This window comes from Xenopus tropicalis, chromosome 3, assembly GCF_000004195.4.
Source record: "Xenopus tropicalis strain Nigerian chromosome 3, UCB_Xtro_10.0, whole genome shotgun sequence".
NCBI classification, from domain to species: domain Eukaryota; kingdom Metazoa; phylum Chordata; class Amphibia; order Anura; family Pipidae; genus Xenopus; species Xenopus tropicalis.
In genome coordinates, this window is record NC_030679.2 from 69,474,181 (window position 1) to 69,496,157 (window position 21,977).

Below are 21,977 nucleotides of genomic sequence, written 5' to 3' on the forward strand. Positions count from 1 at the left end.
TTTTGTTGACAAGGCACAAGAGAAACAATGGAGCCAGTAGAAGGGGAAAGAAGATGGGATGGGATGAAGGTCCAGGGGAATAAGATGGGCATCATAGCAAGAGTGGAGAAAATATATTATTCAGAGAGAATGGACAGGCGTGATACAGGAAAAAAGAAGTATTCAAAGCATAAAAAATATAATACATGTAAGAGAAAAATAAAATGGGAGGGAAAGTGTAGAAAAGGCCAATGGGGAGGGATACAATAGTAAGCACTGCTAGGGTAATTTATGTAAGATTAAAAGAAGGCAACTGACTAATAATACAAGCATCAACAGGTATAGTATAATACTGGGGAGATAAATGATTAGGGGAGATAAAAGATTTAAGAGGAAGGAGGAGAAAAAGGATGTAGACAAAAGCAAAAAGGCAATAGATAAGTTAGATTACATTGCAACATTTTTATCATTGTAATACCCACATCCAAAAAATAGGGTAGTACTAGATTAGGTACATATTATGGAGCATTAAGACTCATCTCTGTCTTCAACATAAAATAACATTAGCCCACATTTGTAAAGTGTTGTGCATCTTTGCAGATCAGCAAGGCACAACTTTATTCCATCACAGCTGGTTAATATTAGTCCAGGTACCACTCATCATTAGCGATGAGCAAATCTGTTCCGTTTCGCTTCGCTGAAAAATTTGTGAAATGGTAAAAATGTTGCGCATCAAAAAAAATTGGCGCCCGTGACTATTTTTTTGTCACGCGGCAATTCTTTTGTCGCCCGCAGCTATTCTTTTGTCGCCCGGCTATTCTTTTTGACGCGCGACAATTTTTGGACACGCAGCAAATTTTTCTGCGGCAAATATTTTCATCCATTTTTCTAAACAATCCACCAATGGCAAAACGTGGAAATTTGCTGCGAATCCATGTCTGGCAAAACATTTCGCCCATCACTACTCATCATTATAGATTTCCTACTTATCTTACTGAAATACATTCTCATCTGGTTAGACACATTTGGCCATTCATGCTACCCTGACCATTACTGCTCTTAATCCTGAATTTTGTGTTTATTACTGATTTATACTTGTTCAGTTGGTGTCCATTTATGTTCTAAAAACAACCCTGTTCCAAGCTTCCATGCTTCATTACTGTGATGTTCTGGCTAGGATTGGTGTCCCTCTAAAGCAGCGCTGTCCAACTGGCGGCCCGCGGGCCCCCTCTGTGTGGCCCCCCACCTGTCTGGCTGCTTTGATGGTTTACTCTTGTGTAAGCTTCAAATGGTATTAGTACTGTGATTAACTGCCCCCCTGCATGGTTCACACCTCAGATTCAGACTGTAATCCCCTGTGTTGTTCACACTTTTTAATCCCTGCATTGTTCAACCACTTTATTGTTCACACCTCAGGCTCAGGCTGTAATCACCCACATTGCTCACCTATTCACACATCAGAGCAGTAGAAACCCACAAATAAACCCTGCACACTACAAAAAGAATATATACTGAGGTGGTACTGCAATTAAAAAGTTTTTGTTAATAAATAGTTATTGTGCAGACTGTAGAAGCAGTGCCAGCATTGTGTCACTGTATGCTGCCTGTGTGTGCCATCACTGGGCAGGGTAGGGCAGGCAGAGTATGGCACATACAGGCAGGGTAGGGCAGGCTGAGTATGGCACACACAGGCAGGGTAGGGAAGGCAGAGTATGGCACACACAGGCAGGGTAGGGAAGGCTGAGTATGGCACACACAGGCAGGGTAGGGAAGGCAGAGTATGGCACACACAGGCAGAGTAGGGCAGGCTGAGTATGGCACACACAGGCAGGGTAGGGAAGGCTAAGTATGGCACACACAGGCAGGGTAGGGCAGGCTGAGTATAGCACATACAGGCAGGGTAGGGCAGGCAGAGTATGGCACATACAGGCAGGGTAGGGCAGGCTGAGTATGGCACACACAGGCAGGGTAGGGAAGGCAGAGTTTGGCACACACAGGCAGGGTAGGGAAGGCAGAGTATGGCAGGCTTTTGCTGTACCATTGTGTATGGTCATGTGATAACATGGGTGTGGTTTCAAGTGGGTGTGGTTGTAAAAGGGGAGTGGTCAAAACTTGCTTCCATTATCCGCCCTCCACCACGTAGGCCGGAAAAATTCCGGCCCTCGGTACCACAGAAGTTGGACAGCACTGCTCTAAAGTATATGCTACGAATGGGAACTGATTGTATTTTAGTAGACCTATTTCAGGAAGCAACTTTTTACTATGCTTCAGGTTTTGTATACCACTCTCCTTGAGTCAACTCTTATGCTTTCTAATTCACAGTAACACAGACACAACAAAATCCTAAATGGTGTGAAGGTCAGTCTAGGTCACAAGAGAGGGACATTTAGCCTGAGAGAAATAATAGCTAATGCATGAACAAGCTTTGACATTATTTTCTATCACACTATTGACAGAAGAGAGAACAACTCAGAATATTAATCAAATATTTAAAAACTTGCTTGTAAGGTTTACATGTCTTTGTATATGTTATGTTAATAAAGGTGTGCTCCCATACTAAATCTGGGAGCTAATATGTATGCATGGACTTGTACAGTTTAGCATTATTTTTGTAAAATAGCTCTTTCTCTCTGCTAAAGTGATCGGTAAGAGCTGTTTAAAGCATAAAATACAAGCATAACAGTTCCCCCATAGTAGGTATCAGTAGCCTAAATATTTCAGCATAATCTGGGGTTACATCTGCCTAAAGCCAGGGGCCTATATTGAAGCCAGAGCTTGTGGCTGCTTGGGGGTCAGCAGTATATGGGACTCATATAATTTCCCCCAAGTTTGTTTTATGGGTACACTATTAATATTTTTATAGAACCCAGTAAATTAGAACTGCATTACTATGTAAAGTCCTTTTGTTTCTTTGCTTTATATAGGGCACTGTGTGCACTGGTATGCATGGGGTAACTGATTTATTGTATGTATTAGTAACAGACATTCTGTTAAGCAAATGATGAGCCTTATCAAGTTAACCACACCACAGCACCCAATCCTAGTTAATATTTATTGGTCTAGTGTGGTTTGACTACTCCAATGAACCATCAGACATTTACTACTACAATCAAATAGACTGGTACCAACATTGCTCATTTTACAGTGTACATCTAAGACTTCCTCAGAATAAGACTGCCTAAGACTAAGAGTAGTCATAACTACACATATTCAGGAATTACATTTAACAGTTGTACAAATGGTGCTCCATTTATTGTATGTGCTACAGTCCATAGCTTAAATATTCTGTCACCAAATGTGTCTCATTTGCATGGTAATGGTAAACAGCCCACAATTAGGGTTTGTAGAGAGGTGATAACATAATAATGCAGGCAGTGCCTTCAAGTGATATGTCATACTACAAGCAGATCTACAAGCAGAGCACAACAGGTGTGTGAATAGAGAGAAAGAGATTTTTCTTTATACTTAGGTTGTATATAATATATCTACTGATTTGTACATCCCCTTTGGTATACAAATTGCTTTAGTTTTAAACTGTTACCTGTTTAATTAAGCTAAAGCAATATGTTTTCATGGAATCTCCCCTGAAAGTACATCAGTCTTGTCTGAATGGAAAATATAAATACAGTTTCCATCAGTACCAGATCTAAATAAGTTTCCATTAATCAGTCAGTCCCAGTGCTGAAAGTGTTAAACCCATCCCAGTGCACAAGTATGAACAAGAAAATCCCTGTTAAGTTGTCCTGTAACACTTTGTTGAGAGCAATCACAAGCCATTCAGGAATTTAAGGCTGTTGTGTGAAGCCCTGTGCAAATTGTTTCCCTGCAAAGGCGAAACTGTCTGATGTTAATGTTAGCTGGAGTGATACTGCTAAATATCTACACAGCGTGCCCAGACCTTGTGGCTCCAGGAGAACATAGCAGTTGGATATTACACGCTCTCGCTGCTATTCATTTCACTTCAGAAGTAACAGTTGGCCACCTAATTCAATTGAACAATTGAATACACAGGCACAGGTTTACTCCTGCCACCTTTAGTAGATACTATGGAAAGGACAGGGCATGAAGACAGACCCTGGCATAGATTCAGATGAATTTGCATCAATAGAAAAAAGTTCATATGTTTTTAGACTGTGCATAGTGGTTTAGTTTTTCAGAAATGTTTGTGAGGGTATTGTTGCCAGTAATATATAAATCCATGCCTTACAAAGACATTATTTTGCAACTACTGTGAATATCATAGCAAAACCAGAAGAGTATCCTTGTCTCCTTGGGGAGACACTAGCTCTAACTACCTGCAGGTCTATGAGAATACACATGTTAAGGCAAATAATACAGCAGCTCCTACTCAGACCTATAGCCTGTGTCTCTAAGTAAAGCAGCTGTTCTGAGCCTGTTCAGTACAACACTACAGATCAAATACAGTTTACATATTGATAATATAATATGGTCTGATCATTATTGTTTTATCCTTGAGAAAAGTCCTATTGAGGAACTGAAAAGTTGGTCACAGAATATTTATTGCTGAATACATAAAATTTAGCTGTGCACCCCACAAGGTTACAAGCTTTGAAGAGCAGACACTATAAAGACTGATATATATATGTATATATTGCCTTTTTACATCTTTTCCCTTGAGTGAACATTTTGTGATAGATTTTCCTCAGAGATCACATAACAAGAAATAATGCATAACTGTATTAGGAAGCGTGTGGAAGCAGAACTCCTCCATGTCCATTCATTGGCTGATGTGGCCTAGTATGTATGTGTGCCTTGGCTTGTTTGTGTGGATGGTATGATCCCAGGAGTTGGCCCTTATCTCTTACAATGCAATTTTCTATTTAGGATTACCCAATGCACACTACTAACAAAGTATATTTTTATGAAAATTATTTATTTAGATGAAGCAGGGATTTACATATTTATGCAATATACTTTTAAAGAGACCTACATTGTTCGGGGGTATAGTTTTCTTTTAAGGATATTTCTTTTCAAGGGAACCAAAGAGTGAAAAATAAAACCCCATTATCTGAAGTTTTATTCATTTAATGTTTATTGTTATGGATGGCCAGAAATTAATGTAATCCTCCTTGTGCTGGTTAATGTGCATATTAAGAGGTGCTGCTCCATTTTCCCTGGTACTGGGTCTGGAACAATAGTGTCATATTTAGACATATTCACAGCTATGTTAAAAATGGTGCACTTTGGCAAACTGAAAACTCGAACAACAATCTAAATCTTGTAATCTACAGAACTGTGCATGGTGGGAATCTTTGTTTTGGTTATAAATATGTCTTTTTAAGCATAAAAAAAGCTTAACATGACAAACTTGTTTTTTTTGGAATAATTTTCCTGTCAGTACACATTGGTGCTTTAATAGCAATGCAGCATGCAGTAGTAATGGAATTGTAAACTTTAAAGAAACCTATATATATATATAGAATAAACATGTTCAGATGTATTAACAGTATATCTCCACACTGTGATTAATATCCCTAGATAACCACATTCTAATGCTGATACAGGCTTGATTGTGTTACTTTGTATTAGAATGTCAAGCAATATTTCTTCCTGTAAATCCTATGGGTCCTTATTATCTGATTTGTGTTTTAAAAAAAAAAGCCATTTAGTTATCAATTCCATTATCTCCTGTTCCATACATAGGACGAGTGCAGTGCTGGTTGCATGATTCAGTAATACATTCAGTGCTGGAGGTCCTGAGAACCCATCTAGCTGGAAGTTATTCAAAACACTTGAGGGATTAAGTTAAGGTTTTACTTTATACTGTTCTGCTCATTGCTGGTTTCCCTTATCTTATTTCTGTATTCTATTTTTCAATGTGGTTCTTAATACATAACATATTGTCATTATACGCATGCTTTTCAAGCTTACTGAAGAAATAATCTTCCAGCATAACTCTTCCAGTGACTGCATTTGTTTTCCTTTATCCCTTGTGGTGCTTCTTTGGATTCCATTTCATGGGATTTTTGTATGCACAGATTATTTCTTAACAGTGAGCAAATGTGCAACGTGCAGTAACCCATAACAACCAAACATATATTTGCAGTAGTATATTGGCATAATATTATATTTACCAAATAACTTGTAAGGAATTGATGCTGTGCCCTTGGGAAACCTATAAGAACATGACAGTACTATATGGATAATTGTATTAATATTATACAACTGAACACCTTCTCCAGCAGCAGACAATATTTTAATTTCATCAATATGTATTACTGTTAGATTTCCCATTGTTACATATTTATTTGTATAACTTACAATGCTGTTTCTCACCTGTATTATTTTTATGCTTGCACGTACATTAAAATGGTAAATACTTTAATCATTTCTGTGCACTTGCAATGATTGAAACGACAAACACAATTAAAATAAAAGTCAGACATAGACAGTGATAAAAGCTATAACATTATTCTTGTACTTGAAAATCACCCTTTATTTATAAATAGTGAAATCCAATATCATTACAATATTTACACTGCATATGTATGAATGTAGGAACATCTTTACCTAAATTATGGTTAGGGTTTCTACCTCTGGCGGCATTTGTCGCCGGGCAGGGGGCGAGCATTAATGTCACTGGAGGTGGGGAAGAGGCGGGGCTGTGACGCCATAGGACAGGGAAGAGGCGATCGATGGGTCAGGAGGTTTTGACCTGGACAGCCCTTCCGAAAACTGGGATGTCCAGGTCAAAATTGGACAACCCTAATTATGGTTATATATGTCAGCAAATCAAAGAAACAAACTGGCAGTCTTGTTAAGTTAAGCTTCTTATCTGGCCATTACATTCATCTGCCCCTTTCCTTCCATAATGTAACTCACATCTTGTTTACCTGCGGTGAGTCTCACACATATTGGTGGGGATATTAAATGCAGCACTTTGCACATTACCGGTATGTTTAGCCTTTTTGTCCTTATACTGTGGAGCTTGAAATATTTCTTGATCACAGTCATACAACACACACTAGGGTCAGTTTAAACAGGAGGCAACCAACCTTTTAATATACTTTTAAACTATGAGAGGAAACATGGGGTGACTGTATATACGCCATGCATATAGATTCCAGATTGGAACATAAAAAAACCCCTGAGATGCAACGTAGCAGTGGTAGCCAATGTGCTACTCTCACTAGAATTCTGTTTCTTCCACTTAGCACAGTATCAATAACCTTCTGCTCTTCTACAGAAGCTGGTTGTTTATAGCAGATTAGTGCATCAAGTAGAAGAGGGCCCTGGACTGAAGGGCATATCACCATTCATACACTGGCCTTTAAGAAAAGCTCATAAACTGAAGTACGTTTGCTTTATTAGAAACAGAGAGGTTATTCCTGGTTCCTGAAGATGAACAAAAATACAGTTTGCAGATGTGTTTCAACAACTTTCATTGCTAGTTGCGTATTTGGGGTTATAGAGGTTACTCATACAAAATACCTTAACCCCATTCCAATTGTGTAAAGTCTACTAGTTTCATTGTAAAAATGACAAATGTATTTACTAATCAAGAAAGGAATTTGCTGGAAATGAAGTAAAAAAAAAGATTTCTGTGTAACCAAAAAAAAACATGTTTTCTGCGCCATCTAGTATGAAAGCACACAATTCAGATTCATTTCCAACCAATGTCATAGCTTCAGCCGTGAGTCAAATATATGAGAAGAAATCCAACTACTGTTAGTGAATCTACAAAGATAAAATATCCGTGCTTCATAGTTTAGTTCCTTGTAAACAATGTAAAAAAAAATTGGGCCAAAGTCTACAAAAAAAAAACACAATAATAGCTACAGAAGGATTTTGTTTGTTTTTCTCTGGATCAACAGAATGGATATCTGGCACAAGATGAAATCAATAGACCATATGCCTTTTTCAGCCTCAAGAACTATAAGTAATGATTTAATCATTCAGCTGTTCACAAAAAAAAACTCTTTACTCGAAGTTAACCCTCAGTTGCCAATTGTAAAATTAGTTTTGATTCCAAAGAATATATATGACAATGTTGTTGTTGGAATCAATGCTATAATAAATAAAATGAGGAAACCACAGGCGAAGGAACATTTAAACAACAAAAAGAGGTTGCCTAGACCTTCATTAGCTATTTTATGTACAGTGTTAATGGTAACCTCCACAAACCAAAATAATCCCAACAGAATAAGCTTGAACTAATAATTGCTATAATTCATAAGGCATACGAATCATTTATGAAAGTAACCACAAGTGAGGTGTGCTGAAATGGGCACAAAGGTGAGCTTGCATTAATGGCATTCTTAAAAGGTGAGCCCATACATTCTTCTAGCACCTGCATGTACTTGCAAGGTGTGTCAATGGGGGGAATTCACAAAAATGTTGTATAAAAAATGTTGTTTGTGCGCTTATTCAAAGACAATTTTCCGTCATTTTTCTGCCTCTACCGACAATTTCCAAACATGTTGAAAAAGTGGGTGTAGCTATTGTGCACAAACTTTTTTGAGAATTAGTTGCACCCACAACATTTTTACAGACATTTTGTATGCCAAACTGTCTCTGCCAAAACAAAAAAGTTGGGAAAAAAATATTGATTGGTTCATTTGGCTAGGTTAATTTGCCACACAAATAACATTTTCACAGCGGAATCAAATTTTATTTTTTTAGTAATCTCAATAGAGATGATCTTATAAGAAGTAATTTGCTATTTTCTCGCCTAGAATGACAGCTATCTGAACTACAGTTATATATGTGCACAGGGGTTCACTTGGAAAGACTGAGTTTGATGGACAAATGTTAAAGTTGAATTAGAGAGAGAGAGAGATAGATAGATGATAGATAGATAGATAGATAGATAGATAGATAGATATCTCACAGTGGATGCAGCCAGCACTCACATATACTGGAGAGTAGGATACCTGGGTGCAGTCCGGTATGAAGGTAATGTAACGTCCAGTATGAAGGTAAATGTCCATAGCATTTGCATAATTAACACAAACACACTACAAAAAAAGTGCTAAAAGTGTCAACTCAGCACCTTTCCCCCCAAAATGAAGGGATGAGACATGGGTTGTTTTGTGTTTGTTCACTTTGAGAAAGATTATTGTTTTAATCTTCACAAATAAATTACCTTAGTGTTTCTATGCAAGGCCTGCGAGTGCAGACCTTTCTTCCCTGGTGGACATATATATATATCACAGTACAAATGTTCAAATATCAGAGCCTGGGTGCAATCCAGATGATAAAGATATATATATATATATATATATATATATCAATCCAAATGGTGTCCGCACTCCAAGGCTCAATATTCTGCGGGGTGCTAGCCAAAATTATGTCTGTATAGAAAATAATCATCTGTGGCCAGCACACCCTTCAATGTTTCATCAAAAAAATTTTATTTTAAATATATTGTTAAAACCAACGTTTCGGTCCTTTCATCAATTTTAATGAAACATTGAAGGGTGTGCTGGCCACATATGATTATTTTCTATATATATATATATATATATATATATACAAGCATACATATATATGTTATAGTGTTAAAGTTAGTACCATTTGTAACAAGTCATTATACAAGTATTTGGCAATGAGATAGCTTAAGGAGTGGATGCTCTATCATGGTTCTTTTTTTTTATAATACATTTGGCCATACTGTATTAGTTAATGCATTAAACCATGTTTTGAATAACTGATATTTTCATATATTTAGGACTGTGGACTGATCATTCACTCTGGCAAGCCTTGCGGATTATATCCACTGTCCTCTTTTCCAAAAGCTCCTCAAAAGAAATGTGACAGTGGTGATGCCAAAGGTAAGTGTTTACTCAGAAATATGCATCTATCATAGTTTAAGAACATTCTATATGAGTAATAATGTATCATTACCTACCTCTTATATGAATAGTACAAGTCACAAAGCCTTCCTGTTATGCAACTACCAAGCTGCAAGGAAACTTTTAATACCTTCTGTCACTTTCATGACATTTCTTATTCTACATAAATGGCAGCTTAGGATAGGTAACTTAAGCTTTTGACATTGTGCTTATAAATGAGTTATTGGGTTTAGTTCTCTCTGATGTGAGCGAGGCATAGTTCAAACAGAGTATAAAACTGTACATTAGAAAAACTGGAGACAATATGAATTAATATGTTGTTCTTTCTTCTAAGTCAAAGGAAGTGTAATAAATGAGTGGAGCTGGTGGTAACTTCATGCGGTGTATATCTCCAACAGACCACCAGGAGTAAACTTGCCAGCTGCTTTGAAACTAATCATATAATACAGTTAGTTCTTGCTTGATGCTTCCCAGTTATTAAAAGAATGTCAGATTGTCCCTAACTATGCCTAGATCAACTACCACAAAATTGACTGGTTAGCTGCCAAGCCCCTTGCTTTTCCTAAGTCCAGCTGCTGTGTTTTGATTGGCGTAATGGAACATCACATGTGGCCATATAATTTCCAGTTTATCCCAAATCTTTGCACTTTCCCCACAGTGTGATTAGGCTGTCTAATAACTTATGCTGGCAGACAATGACTCGCTAACCTAGATGAGTTTAACAAATGACGCAGAGGCAATTAGCCCGAATATAAGACCAAATATTTTATTTCATAGTTCAGAGGCCAAAAATATTTAACAATTCATTTATTTCTGTGCAAAGATTTATTTTTAATGTAGTGTTCATAGTTGCTATATAGCTCAGTGTGCAAATCTTACTTAGGATTCATATTACTCTCCTTAAAGAAGTCATATCACTCCCCCCCCCCATATAAGTCTTTTCAAAGAGAAGATTAGGCATTTTCAGCAGCTGCTGGTGGAGATTTCTCAAAATTTTTCCACACAGGCTCCTGCTATTGAGTTTTCTTCTTGGCAGACTTGCTGAATTGTGATATAAAAGTAAAAACGATTACTGGCATTTCAGGAACTTTATTCCAGTATTTACTTATGTTTGTAGTAAGTGGCATTTCATGCCTTGCTCTGGGTTATTAAACTGTACACTTTCTGCATAGCCTACATTTGTGTAATACATTAAATCAAATGTTTCACATGTTATGTGCATCTCCTTGCCAAGGACCAAAAAGTCCAGTTATGAGACCTGCCATGCAAAATCAGAGATTTGGATTCCCAAATATTTCAGTTCTTTCCATGATCATATGAAATTTTTTTACAATTCTAAGGATGATGCATTTAAAACGTAGTTGTTCCCTTTGGCTTTAATAAAGACGTGTGTCCAGGCCATCAGTTATATATTCCCTGGTTATTTTCATCATTTGCAAATACTGTAACTATTTTCATAAATCTATGATGTGATTTGATGTATTTAGCATAATAAAGAGTGCAAATGTTCTGCACAAATTTTGAATTCAGAAATTCTGTTTGTATATATTTATGTACAAGTATGCATATACAATGTAAAGCACTGTAAATGTGTGTATGTTTTAGGCCAATGGATAGTTCCCTGCCTCAGCTGCGCAGACAATAGGACATGTGACTGGCGTGCAATATCTTGGTACCCTTATAAATGCCAGCATCCAATTCTGATAAAACCTGAACTTCAGGAATGTATGCAAGAGAGGAAGGTATTTATGTACATCATTATAAGCCCATTTTAGACTGTCTCAGCAATTTTAACTGTGTGTATGCACTGTACAGGACCAAAACCCTTGCATGTTATTTTTCCTATAAATTATAACTGTCAGCACTGCTTATGTACCCTATATCATGAATAAAAATACACAATGTTTATCTAACTAACCATAATTCATAGTGCAACAATTTGCAGTAAGACCATTCCAGCAAAATAATAGAAAGTACAAATACACAGGATGGATACCCAAGATCAGTTCATTTGGTGATATTTGCCCAACCAACTGTTGAGCTAAATTGGAATTATTTAATAAGGTAACTATTTATCCAATATCAAACAGGTTTGGACTGGTATTCAAAATATGCCCTGACGTTTCAAGTACACAGAATCCCGAAAAGCCCCCCACCAGCCCAATAAATAGTTACTATCTTGCAGCAGCCCTTCTGGCATTTTTCAGAATCTTGAAATATATAATTTATTTCCCCTACAATTTCTGGAATTTTATTTAGTAAATAACACCTTGATTTTTAATGTAATAGCATAGGAAGGTAGCATAATGTGAATGTATTTATATTTTAAATAAATACTACTTTCTGAATGCATAGCAGACACAATATTGAAGCTGACATTGTACCTTGTCTTGTGATATAGCTGTTATGCCAGCTAATGTTTAATAATCTATGAAATTGTTTTTGTTTCCCTTCAATAAGATTCTGTTTATAGGTGACTCAACTAACAGGGGAATAATGTATTATCTGATAGAGCGAGTAAATGAAACTCTACAAGAATGGCAGAAGTCTCACGCCATGAAATTCTACAATATAAATAAAGGCAGAACAGCCATTAGTTACTCTTACTACCCACAGTTCTGGATTGAGGCCACGAAGAGGCCAACATTTGAAAGCACACTGGAACAACTTATTGAAAGGTATTCTTCAAATATTCTCTTACAATGCAATAGCTATAAAAACGTACTTGCATTGTAGTTATTTTCTGGTGACAAGATTTAGGGGCATATTTATTATGCTGTGTAAAAAACGTCGAGTAAATTAGCCACACATCGCCAGGCTTTGCTGTAAAAAACAGCAAAAAACAGCAAACAGCAAAAAACAGAGTGGGTTTTTTGTGGAATTTCTCAATAAATCAGTCTGAAACACAACTTTTTAAGCACAATCCTTCTATATTTAGAGGAGTATAATTCACTGGTACATTCATAATTTGTATATGATATGTCTCCTTTAATATTAAAGTAGTCCTCTGCAGACTCCAGTATACATTTCCAAGTCAAAAGTAAAGATAATTCTACCTGTTAATTGGCAGTACGGTGTTATTGCGGTGTTTAGGACACACAGGATAGGATAGAATTTGTAACTACTGTCTACCAAAGTGTTGTTTAGATTTGGCTTTTCATATCAGTCTACAGTTGCTCAAATAGAAAGACATTTCAGTGTTGCTTGTTATCCACATGGAGCCACTAATTAGAGAGCAGATAATAAAAATTAGCTTTAGGGCTCTGGCACACGGGTAGATTAGTCGCCCGCGACAAATCTCCCTGTTCGCGGGCGACTAATCTCCCCGGATTGCCATCCCACCAGCGAAAATGTAAGTCGCCGGTGGGATGGCACACACTGCGCAGGCGATTTCGGCAAATCGCCGGAAAAGCCTTGCGAGGCATTAGGGCATAAATAGCCTGTGGGATATGTGGTTTACACCTTAACGTTTTGTAAAGTAATGGTTATTACCATGATTCCTAAAAAATTGATTTCATACCTTTACCTTTTCACTATACTTGGTTACCTTCTTTTCATTAGGTGTCTCTAATTAAGGGAATTTCCAAATGGAAATATTTCACTATACTTACTCAAAAATACCCTTTTACTATCTAGTGATCAAATGTGAACTTGCTATCCTTCTTTCTTTCCGTCTTTCTTTCTTTCTTTCTTTTCTAAGAACTACAAGTATAGAACTTCCCAACATTTGTAAAATAACAAATTAGTGCTTTATAAATAAGGTGTTCTTAAACTTAAAACTTGTAAACGTATAAACTTAGAAACTAGTCCACTTCACCTTTTTTTTAATTCTCTTATTTCAGATCACGACCCATCATTAATTCACATAAAACAGTGCTGGTTGTAGGCGGAGTACAGTGGTTAAACTCGAACCACATGCAGATTATTAACAATATACTGGAGAGGTAAGGTCCAAGGGTAATGGAGTCAAGTAGCTATATACAGCATGAGAGTTTGGGCCAAAAATATTAAGGTATATCTTTTAGAACTTGGGGCCAGCTGACCCTACTTTTGTTTAAATTAAGCTCATGTACAATAAACTTTAATGATGTCCAGCTGAAGAAGGGACGGTGTGGCATATAAGGGGGTTGCAAGCTGATCGTTATTATCCAGATAGTATAAGTGAAAGCAAGGACCCCTGATAGCTAGAATATCCTGGCTCTTCAGTGAAGCAGGTGAATGCCAGTACACCCTTTTAAAGGGGATCTAAAGCTTAACTAAAGAAGTATGGCAAAATTTTTATGCAGCACTTTACTTGAATTTTTAACAAACAAGCGTCATAAAATAATTTAATTTAACAAGGGCTAACAATCTCAAAGGTTAGGGTATATTTGAAACATAAGGAATATAGAAACAAGTTGGTAATGTTTGATCAGTCAACACTACATTATACATTTTCTTTTCTACATTATGTACAAAATTATGTTTATTATGTTTTTGAAGATTATGTTTTGGGCTTGGTCCTTAGCAGTAAAGGTTGGCGTTTCTGAAGATGCCCCCAGTAGTTCCCAATCTTCTTTTCTGCTGATTCACTTCACATTCTTTAGCTGAGGGAGCTTAGGGAACAACATACAATATATTATATATACAGAATATATATACAGAATATATATCAGCCCTATAGCATCAGCTTATATTACTGGCCATTTTCCACTTGATAATTTGCAAAGACCCCGAAGATTAGCTGCTTAACAGCTGCTCAGTGCACACTAAGGGGCCTATTTATTCTGCTGTGTAAAACAAAATTTGCCAAAAAAAGCTGTGTAAAATAAATAGGGAATGCCAGATTTACAAAATAATTTTATTTTAAGTTTTGGTGGAAGAAAAAACACGTACAAAATGACGCTGTTTTTTATGTGGTGAAGCCTGACTATGGTGAATGGTGGTGAATTCCGTTGAGGTTTTTTTACACAGCATAATAAATAGGCCCCTAAGCATATAAGTGTCACTGACATTTCTAAAAGAATACAAGATGGGGAACTCCTGTAACAACTTTGAATGCCTGGATCATTGCTGCTATAGAGATGCTGAACCTTTAGGCTGGTGCAATAAGTTCAGTATATAAAATGAGAAAATGTTCAGGTGGTTCACCTTCAAGTTAACTTTAAGTATGTTACAGAATGGCCTATTCTTAGAAAATTTTCATTTGCTCTTCATTTTTAATTTTTTTATACTTTTTTAATTATTTGCCTTAATCTTCTTACTCTTTAAAGCTTTCAAATGGAGGCCACTGACCCGGGCAGCCATAAAAATGTTGCTCAGTGAAGCTACAATTTTATTGTTATTGTTACTTTTTATTATTTATTTTTCTATTTATGCCCTCATCTATTCATATTCCTGTGTCTCTTTCAAACCACTGCCTGGTTGCTAGGTTAAATTGGATCTTAGCAACCAGATAGCTGCTGAAATTCCAAACTGGAGAACAGCTGAACAGAAAGCTAAATAATTACAAAACCCGCAAATAATAAATAAAGAAGACCAATTGCAAATTGCCTCAAAATAGCACTCTCTACATCATACTTAAAGTTAATTTAAAGGTGACCGGGAATCCTACTCATTGGAACTTACTCATGTCAGAGAACAGATTGGACAAGTGCAGTACAGACAAGGGTTAAGCAAAGCAAAATCAAGGACAGGACTAAAGGGTCAGGGCAGGCAACAAGGATCATGGTCAAAGCTGGGATAATGCTTAAAAAGAGGCTTCAGCAGGAACCAAGGAATTATCTAGCCTGCCCAGGCAAAGGAACTATGCAAAAAATTGAATTTATAATAAAGAGGGGGTCAAAAAGGATGGACTAAATCAATGTGTGAATAAAAATCTCACAATGATGCACACATCCCAGGGGCATAGCCTGCGTCACTGTGCTATGTTGCACCAGGCACAATATCAGCCACTACTGAAGAGCATGCACGATCACAACGGGAACCAATGTGCCAAAAAGTAGAAGTAAAGTTGGAGCATTCTATTTTCTTCATTTTTTATCTTTTTGAAGGACAAACTGTCGAATGTGACTATTGTTGTACAACCTATATTTAAATTAATTTGTCATTATTCATCCTACATGTTTATTGCAAAACTTCAATAAAATGTTTAAAAAAAAAAAAAAAGTTGGATTGGGCTATAAGTCCTTGCTTTGATTTGTGTCCCCAAATAATTTGAGGTGCACAATCTGGCACCTCCTGTCCTATTCTCTCAGTTTCTATTTTTATACTCATTGTTGAACTCTATACTGGGAAACCCATTCCGGTTAATGACTTTGGATTGTGTCACATTCTGTGAACCTGTAGTAAAAAAAAAAAGGACAACAGGAAATAATTTTGCAAATGCAAGGAAATGCAATCAGCAGTTAAAACTCAGGGAATATGCAGGCTGTCAATCAAGGCTGGTTTCAATGAGACTTAATATTGGAAATATTTCTCTACAGAGTGGTGTCCAGATTTATATTGAGAGCGGTTCTTTTATATGGTAAATGTTTCCTTTAATATGCTAATACATGTACCTAATGCTGCTAATGTATTCCCTATGTCATTTTCTTAAAGCAAGTAATCAGGGCTTATCCATGTGCAATGCTTTTGTTATTTAGTCAGACATGGGAAGGGTGCACATGAACACAGAACACTAAAATAAAAGCAATGCTTTCAAATACAAATGTTCCTTTTTACAGAAGAAATCATACTAAAACATACATTCCTTGTGATTTGAACTCACTACTTGTAGAGCAGCAGGCTATTACTGTATAAGCTGAGTGAATTAAAAGTGGTATCTTGGTGTCAAGTGCATTCATATCATACCTTTCTAACTCTAACAAGTAGCACATAATCCAGCCACAAGTGATGCTTTCTAATAGCATGATTAGAGAAGCTGTATATTGATTAGAGAAGTTGCATATTGTTCTTCAAACCTACTTGTATGTGTCAAGTATCATTTGCTTTCTCATTAACAAAAGGCTTATATTCTCCTCTGCTACATAAGTTTTTTTAAATAGGCAAATACTTTTCACTAGGCAGCTTTATAAACAGTTCCCTGGTCCCTAAATGTTGTATTGTAGCGTGATTTATAACATTTTTCCTTCAAAATCCAACATTTCTACATGATAGCACTAGAGCTGTTTGAATGTTTGAACCCTGTTCACATAATAACCTGTTTTTGAAGACTTTTGGTAGGGAACCTTACACAATTGGCCATCCTTAGGCATAGTGTTCCATCTACTCAAACAGACGTACCAGATTAAATGACAAATGTCTAAAAAAATCACATATGGACTGTGGTTAAAACTGGAGCTCTCTAATCTTGGTTATGCAATTCAAAGACATCTAAGGATAATCACATTTTTTTAAATGACGATACATGCGGCCAAATGCAGTTGTCCTGAATTAAAAGCAAATTGATTTAGCATTCCATCTGAAGCATAAATTAGATGGCTAATATTAAATACTGTTTCTTTCCACAGGGAAAACTTATTGGATATCTTGGTAATTATAAAATCCATAGGGATGGGCTTTCACCTACCAGTTCATGGTATTCATTCATTATCAGCGGTATGTATACCAGCAATTTAATTTTTACATGTACAGGTATTTGCGCATTTTATAACGTTAACTGTATTTTATTTTAATTCAAGCACATATAATTGAAACATAAAGCAGAAAAAAGTTGGTCTGCCATATCCCTATTCTTAGGTGTTCTTACATGCAGTATTTAATTCCCATATACAGTATTATTATTAACATTTATTTTTAAAGCGCCAACATATTCCACAGTGCTGTACAATAAGTGGGTTTCATACATTGGACATACAGAGTAACATATAAAGAAATCAATAACCGATACAAGAAGTGAAGATAGCCCTGCCCAAAAGAGCCTACAATCTACAAAACAGTATCTGAAGGAAAGCTATTTTGTTTATGACACTTTCTGCTACTAAGGGGCACATTTACAAAGGCACGAACGCTCGAGCGTTCATGCGAACGCTCCGAGCGTATTTTTGCCGATTTTTTCGGGCGTCCGCACGACTTTTTCGTACGGCGCACGACTTTTTCGTACAGCGCAGGACTTTTTCGGACGTTTGCACGAAAAAATCGGAAAGGTTTTACTGCTGTTTACAATTGTTCGGTACGAAAATTTCTTGACTTTCGGATCGCCAATACGATATTATCGTGACTAATACGATTTTTTCGTAAGCATTTTCGTGATATTTGCGATATTCCGAAATTTTCGTTTCCAATACGATTTTTTCCCATTCGTGATTCGGATTCGTGGATTAGTAAATGTGCCCCTATGTGTTTCCTCCCTCCAGCTTCATGAAGTGTCCCCTAACTTCAGTCATTTTCCCTCTTTAACTCTGTAAATCCTCCTAAATAAAATATTTTTATTCTATCATCTCTCTTCCTTTATTGAATTTTATTGTATTTTAATCTTGAAGCCCTCAGTTTTTTTTGGTACTTAGATTATAAATTGTTTAAGCTGACCTCCTCTGGAAAGTTTTCATTTTATTTACATTTTTTGGTAGAATAGGGTTTTAAAAACTGGATGCAATTTCTGTGCACAGAGGCACTAGAGTCTAGTTATTCAAAGCCTTCATTTAATTTTTGGATGCTACAAAAATGGCATCTGTAAAATTAAATCTATTGTGGTTCTGAAACATTTGTTTTGAGCATTTGTTGCTCTTATGTTGGTCATTTTAATCCCCAGCATGTTGAGCTGTTTACATGTCATGTATACATGTGACTGGAGTAATGGGGTAGGCAAGTAAGAAAAAGCTAACAAGTTTGTTAATATGCTAAATGACAACTTTTTATTTCAGATAGGTCACAAACCTACTAGGAAAGGTGCTCTTCTGAATCTCATAATAACTAATAATACTGACCTTATCTACAGCATTTTCATGGGTGAGCATTTAGGGAATAGGAATCATAACATGGTCTCCTTTTGAGATTAGCAGAGACAACTGTATAAGGGAGTAACTAAAATACTAAGGGGTGGATTTATTCATTCTTGAGCCTCTGGACAAACAAGTAAAACTGACTCAATGGCTGGTGGCTGTGATGAGGAGCAACACTGTACAGAAATACTTTAGAATGCCCTTGAGGACTGCATCAGTGACTGAAGAAAACAGGTCCATGGGACAGAGCAAAAAAAAAAAAAAGAAATTAAATTGGTGAAGAGTTGGAAATTGTAGTTTTCCGTAGGAATTCGAGCAGGGGGTATGGTTATTAAAGGACAACATTTACCTGAGCAGCTTTCCCCCCTTCCCCAAGTAGACAGGGTACAACTTAAGGGGCAGAGATCTTGGAACTGTATGGTAGGCTGACCTTTCTGCTTTCTCACTGGTAGTAACCATTTAGTTCTACTTGATCGTAAAGTGTGTTAAAGTTGACTCAAATTCATATTGTATGGCCCAAAACTGTTCTTAGCATTTAAAGGCTTTTATGGGCCCAAAGATAAAGATTTTTTTTTTTTATTGACAGTTTTTTTGCATTAACAGTCAAGCATTACATTCCAAAGATAAAGATTTTTATTAGACCACTGCCTTAATTAATCCAACCAGGCAAAGAATGTCATTACACTGGACGCTTACCATTCAGCTGCACTCACAATACTCATATCATGAAACTTGTTACTTTGAATAATCAAATGCAATGCAGAAATCATAACAACATACTGTATGCTCAATAATGCACATTTTGCCTATGCCTGTGCTTCTCCTTCAAAGGTCAAATTGATCACCTGAAATTACTTTTGTTTGCAGATACGATTTAGTAATGTTATAGTATAATATTTTCCATATGTGTTTTGTTGGCTCTGCACTTTGTTGACACTAAAATGTCCATGTAACGTATCCAAGGTGACAAGCAAACACATTCCTGGCAATGCCTACTAAATATGAAGAAACGTGCTGTGTATACACAGAGCACATCTCAAGCCAGATGAAATACCGTACTTTATACTTGACATGCTGTTCTGCTCAATGCTATATGTGGCACACAACTGCATAACTTTCCAATACATGTTTTTCTACACAAGCTTGTTTAAAGGGACAATAAACTCCAGGCTCTTTGGGGCAGGGACCTTCTTTCATACCGTGTATTTTATTACATCGTATTTAATCTCTGTATATTTTTACTTATTTATTTTGTTTATTATAATGCTTGTGTGCTTTTCTACATTGTAAGATAATACAGCATTGTGCATCCATATAGTTCTTAATTAATAACATTATGCATTTGCAGTGTTTTATTTATTTATATAGCACCATAAATGTAAGCAGTGTTTTCAAGGCATATACACAAACAGGGGTGTAGTTATTATAAATGAATCACAATAACTTAAGTTCTAGGAGGTTCAATATGCAGTTCCTTCCCTGAAGAGCTTACAATCTATTATATCTGTAGATAATACACAAGTGTCAAGAATATTCTGTAAATTATGTACACTTTCTTTTAGTTGAAGGGCACATTTCTTTAACACTTCCCCCACACAAGAAACACTAACACACCCATTTGGCTTCATTAGGAAAGGTCAATATCAGGGAAGGGCTGCTATAACGTAGTTTTGCATCATCCACAGAGCTAAATGAGAAGCCTGTCTCTAGCGGCTATGAAAGTGCCTTGATTTAAACCATACTATTTTATATACTATTTGTACTAACCTTTGACCCATTCACTTATATTACCATTTTCTATTGTTTTACCATAATCCTCCAATATAAAACAATAATTTAATTACTGCTAAATGTAAAATATATAGCCACCTATTATGTCTGTATGTGAGAATTGGAAAATGGCTATTATATTTCCTAACTCATGTTTATTACAGGTATGGGATATTATATCTGGAAAACCATTATCCAGAAAGCTAAAAATTATCAATTTTAAAAGATTAGATAATTTCCTTTTTATTTTATGGTAACTGAGCTGCATGAATCCATATTTGTAGCAAAACAATCCAATTGGGTTTATTTAATGTTTAATTTTTAGCAGACATAAGGTATGGGGATCCAAATAACATCCAATACTATCTAGTACTATGTACTATAGGGTTTCTAAAACTATTTTTTATTCACCCCTTCACAACAACATCCTTTTCAGCAATTTCAGATAGTTGAAATATCCCTGCCACTGATCACTTTGCCAGTCATTTAATGTTGTAAAAGAAAGTTAAATCATTTAAATAATTTCAGTATTAACAATGGTTTTACTTTCCCTGAAAATATATCCAAAAACAGGCAATTCCTACTTCTATAAAGTTCACCAAAAATCAGGACAGTAGGAAACATTCCTGCTCTGATGGCTAATAATGAGGCCTCTAGATTTCTACATCTGTACATTTGGTCATTGGAATAATTATGGATTCACCTAATAATGTAGAATAAAGCAAATCATTTTACCTGTTGCTGGTCAGTAACTCAAATTATCCCTACAACTTGTTATATATTTTCAGACCCAAGTAAAAAATTTACATGATGACAACCAGCTCATACTGAATATGGCAAAGCTGTATGGTTACGAAGTGGTGGACACTCTCAGCATCACAATGGGACGCTACAAGGAATTCATGCAAGGGAAATGCGGATGCCATTTTCATGAGGTATTTTATTTACAGAATAGCCAAGAGATATTTTTTGCAAGAAAAGATTCGGTTTTAGAATTAAAAAGTGCGAAAAATGAATTGCAAAAAAATACTTTTCACCTCATTTCTAACATATAAACCATAAAAACTGGAAGCAAAACTGGCATATCCACCTGGGGTAAAATGCTTCCAAAGATGCATCAAATTTAATTTAGTTTTTTTGTCTTTGCTATATAAGGCATGGCTGCTGATTTATAATTCCAACTCTATTTCTAGTGGAGTTTTAACAGTGCCAATGAATAAAGTAAGTTGTGTATTTGTAGATTCTATGTGCAAAGGAAGAGCTTCAGAATTATCGTGTTGTGAACTGATAGAAGCGTGGGCCACATGAAACTCTTTGTTAGTCCAGAATGGTAGAGCAAATTACAGTGCAAATCCCTTTCTTAGCTCAACTCTCACAGAGGTGCTGGAGGAAGTGTTGTTCAAGCTAAAATATACTTGTTTTTTCATAAAGAAACCCTAACACTCCATACGTAGAGTTAATTTATTGAACATCTACAACATAACGTTAGGTA

The 21,977-nt window shown here is 36.2% G+C and overlaps 1 protein-coding gene across 2 annotated transcripts in view; it reads left to right on the forward strand.

Moving 5' to 3' along the window:
• Positions 1 to 21,977, forward strand: part of cped1 (cadherin-like and PC-esterase domain containing 1) — a 119,489-nt gene that overhangs the window by 89,047 nt on the left and 8,465 nt on the right. For both annotated transcript variants that reach the window (XM_031898985.1, XM_031898986.1), the window contains exons 16-21: positions 9,671 to 9,773; positions 11,400 to 11,536; positions 12,255 to 12,472; positions 13,637 to 13,738; positions 17,285 to 17,372; positions 21,274 to 21,420. In XM_031898985.1, the coding sequence (XP_031754845.1) occupies positions 9,671 to 9,773; positions 11,400 to 11,536; positions 12,255 to 12,472; positions 13,637 to 13,738; positions 17,285 to 17,372; positions 21,274 to 21,420 (795 nt within the window). The remainder of the gene's footprint in view (positions 1 to 9,670; positions 9,774 to 11,399; positions 11,537 to 12,254; positions 12,473 to 13,636; positions 13,739 to 17,284; positions 17,373 to 21,273; positions 21,421 to 21,977) is intronic.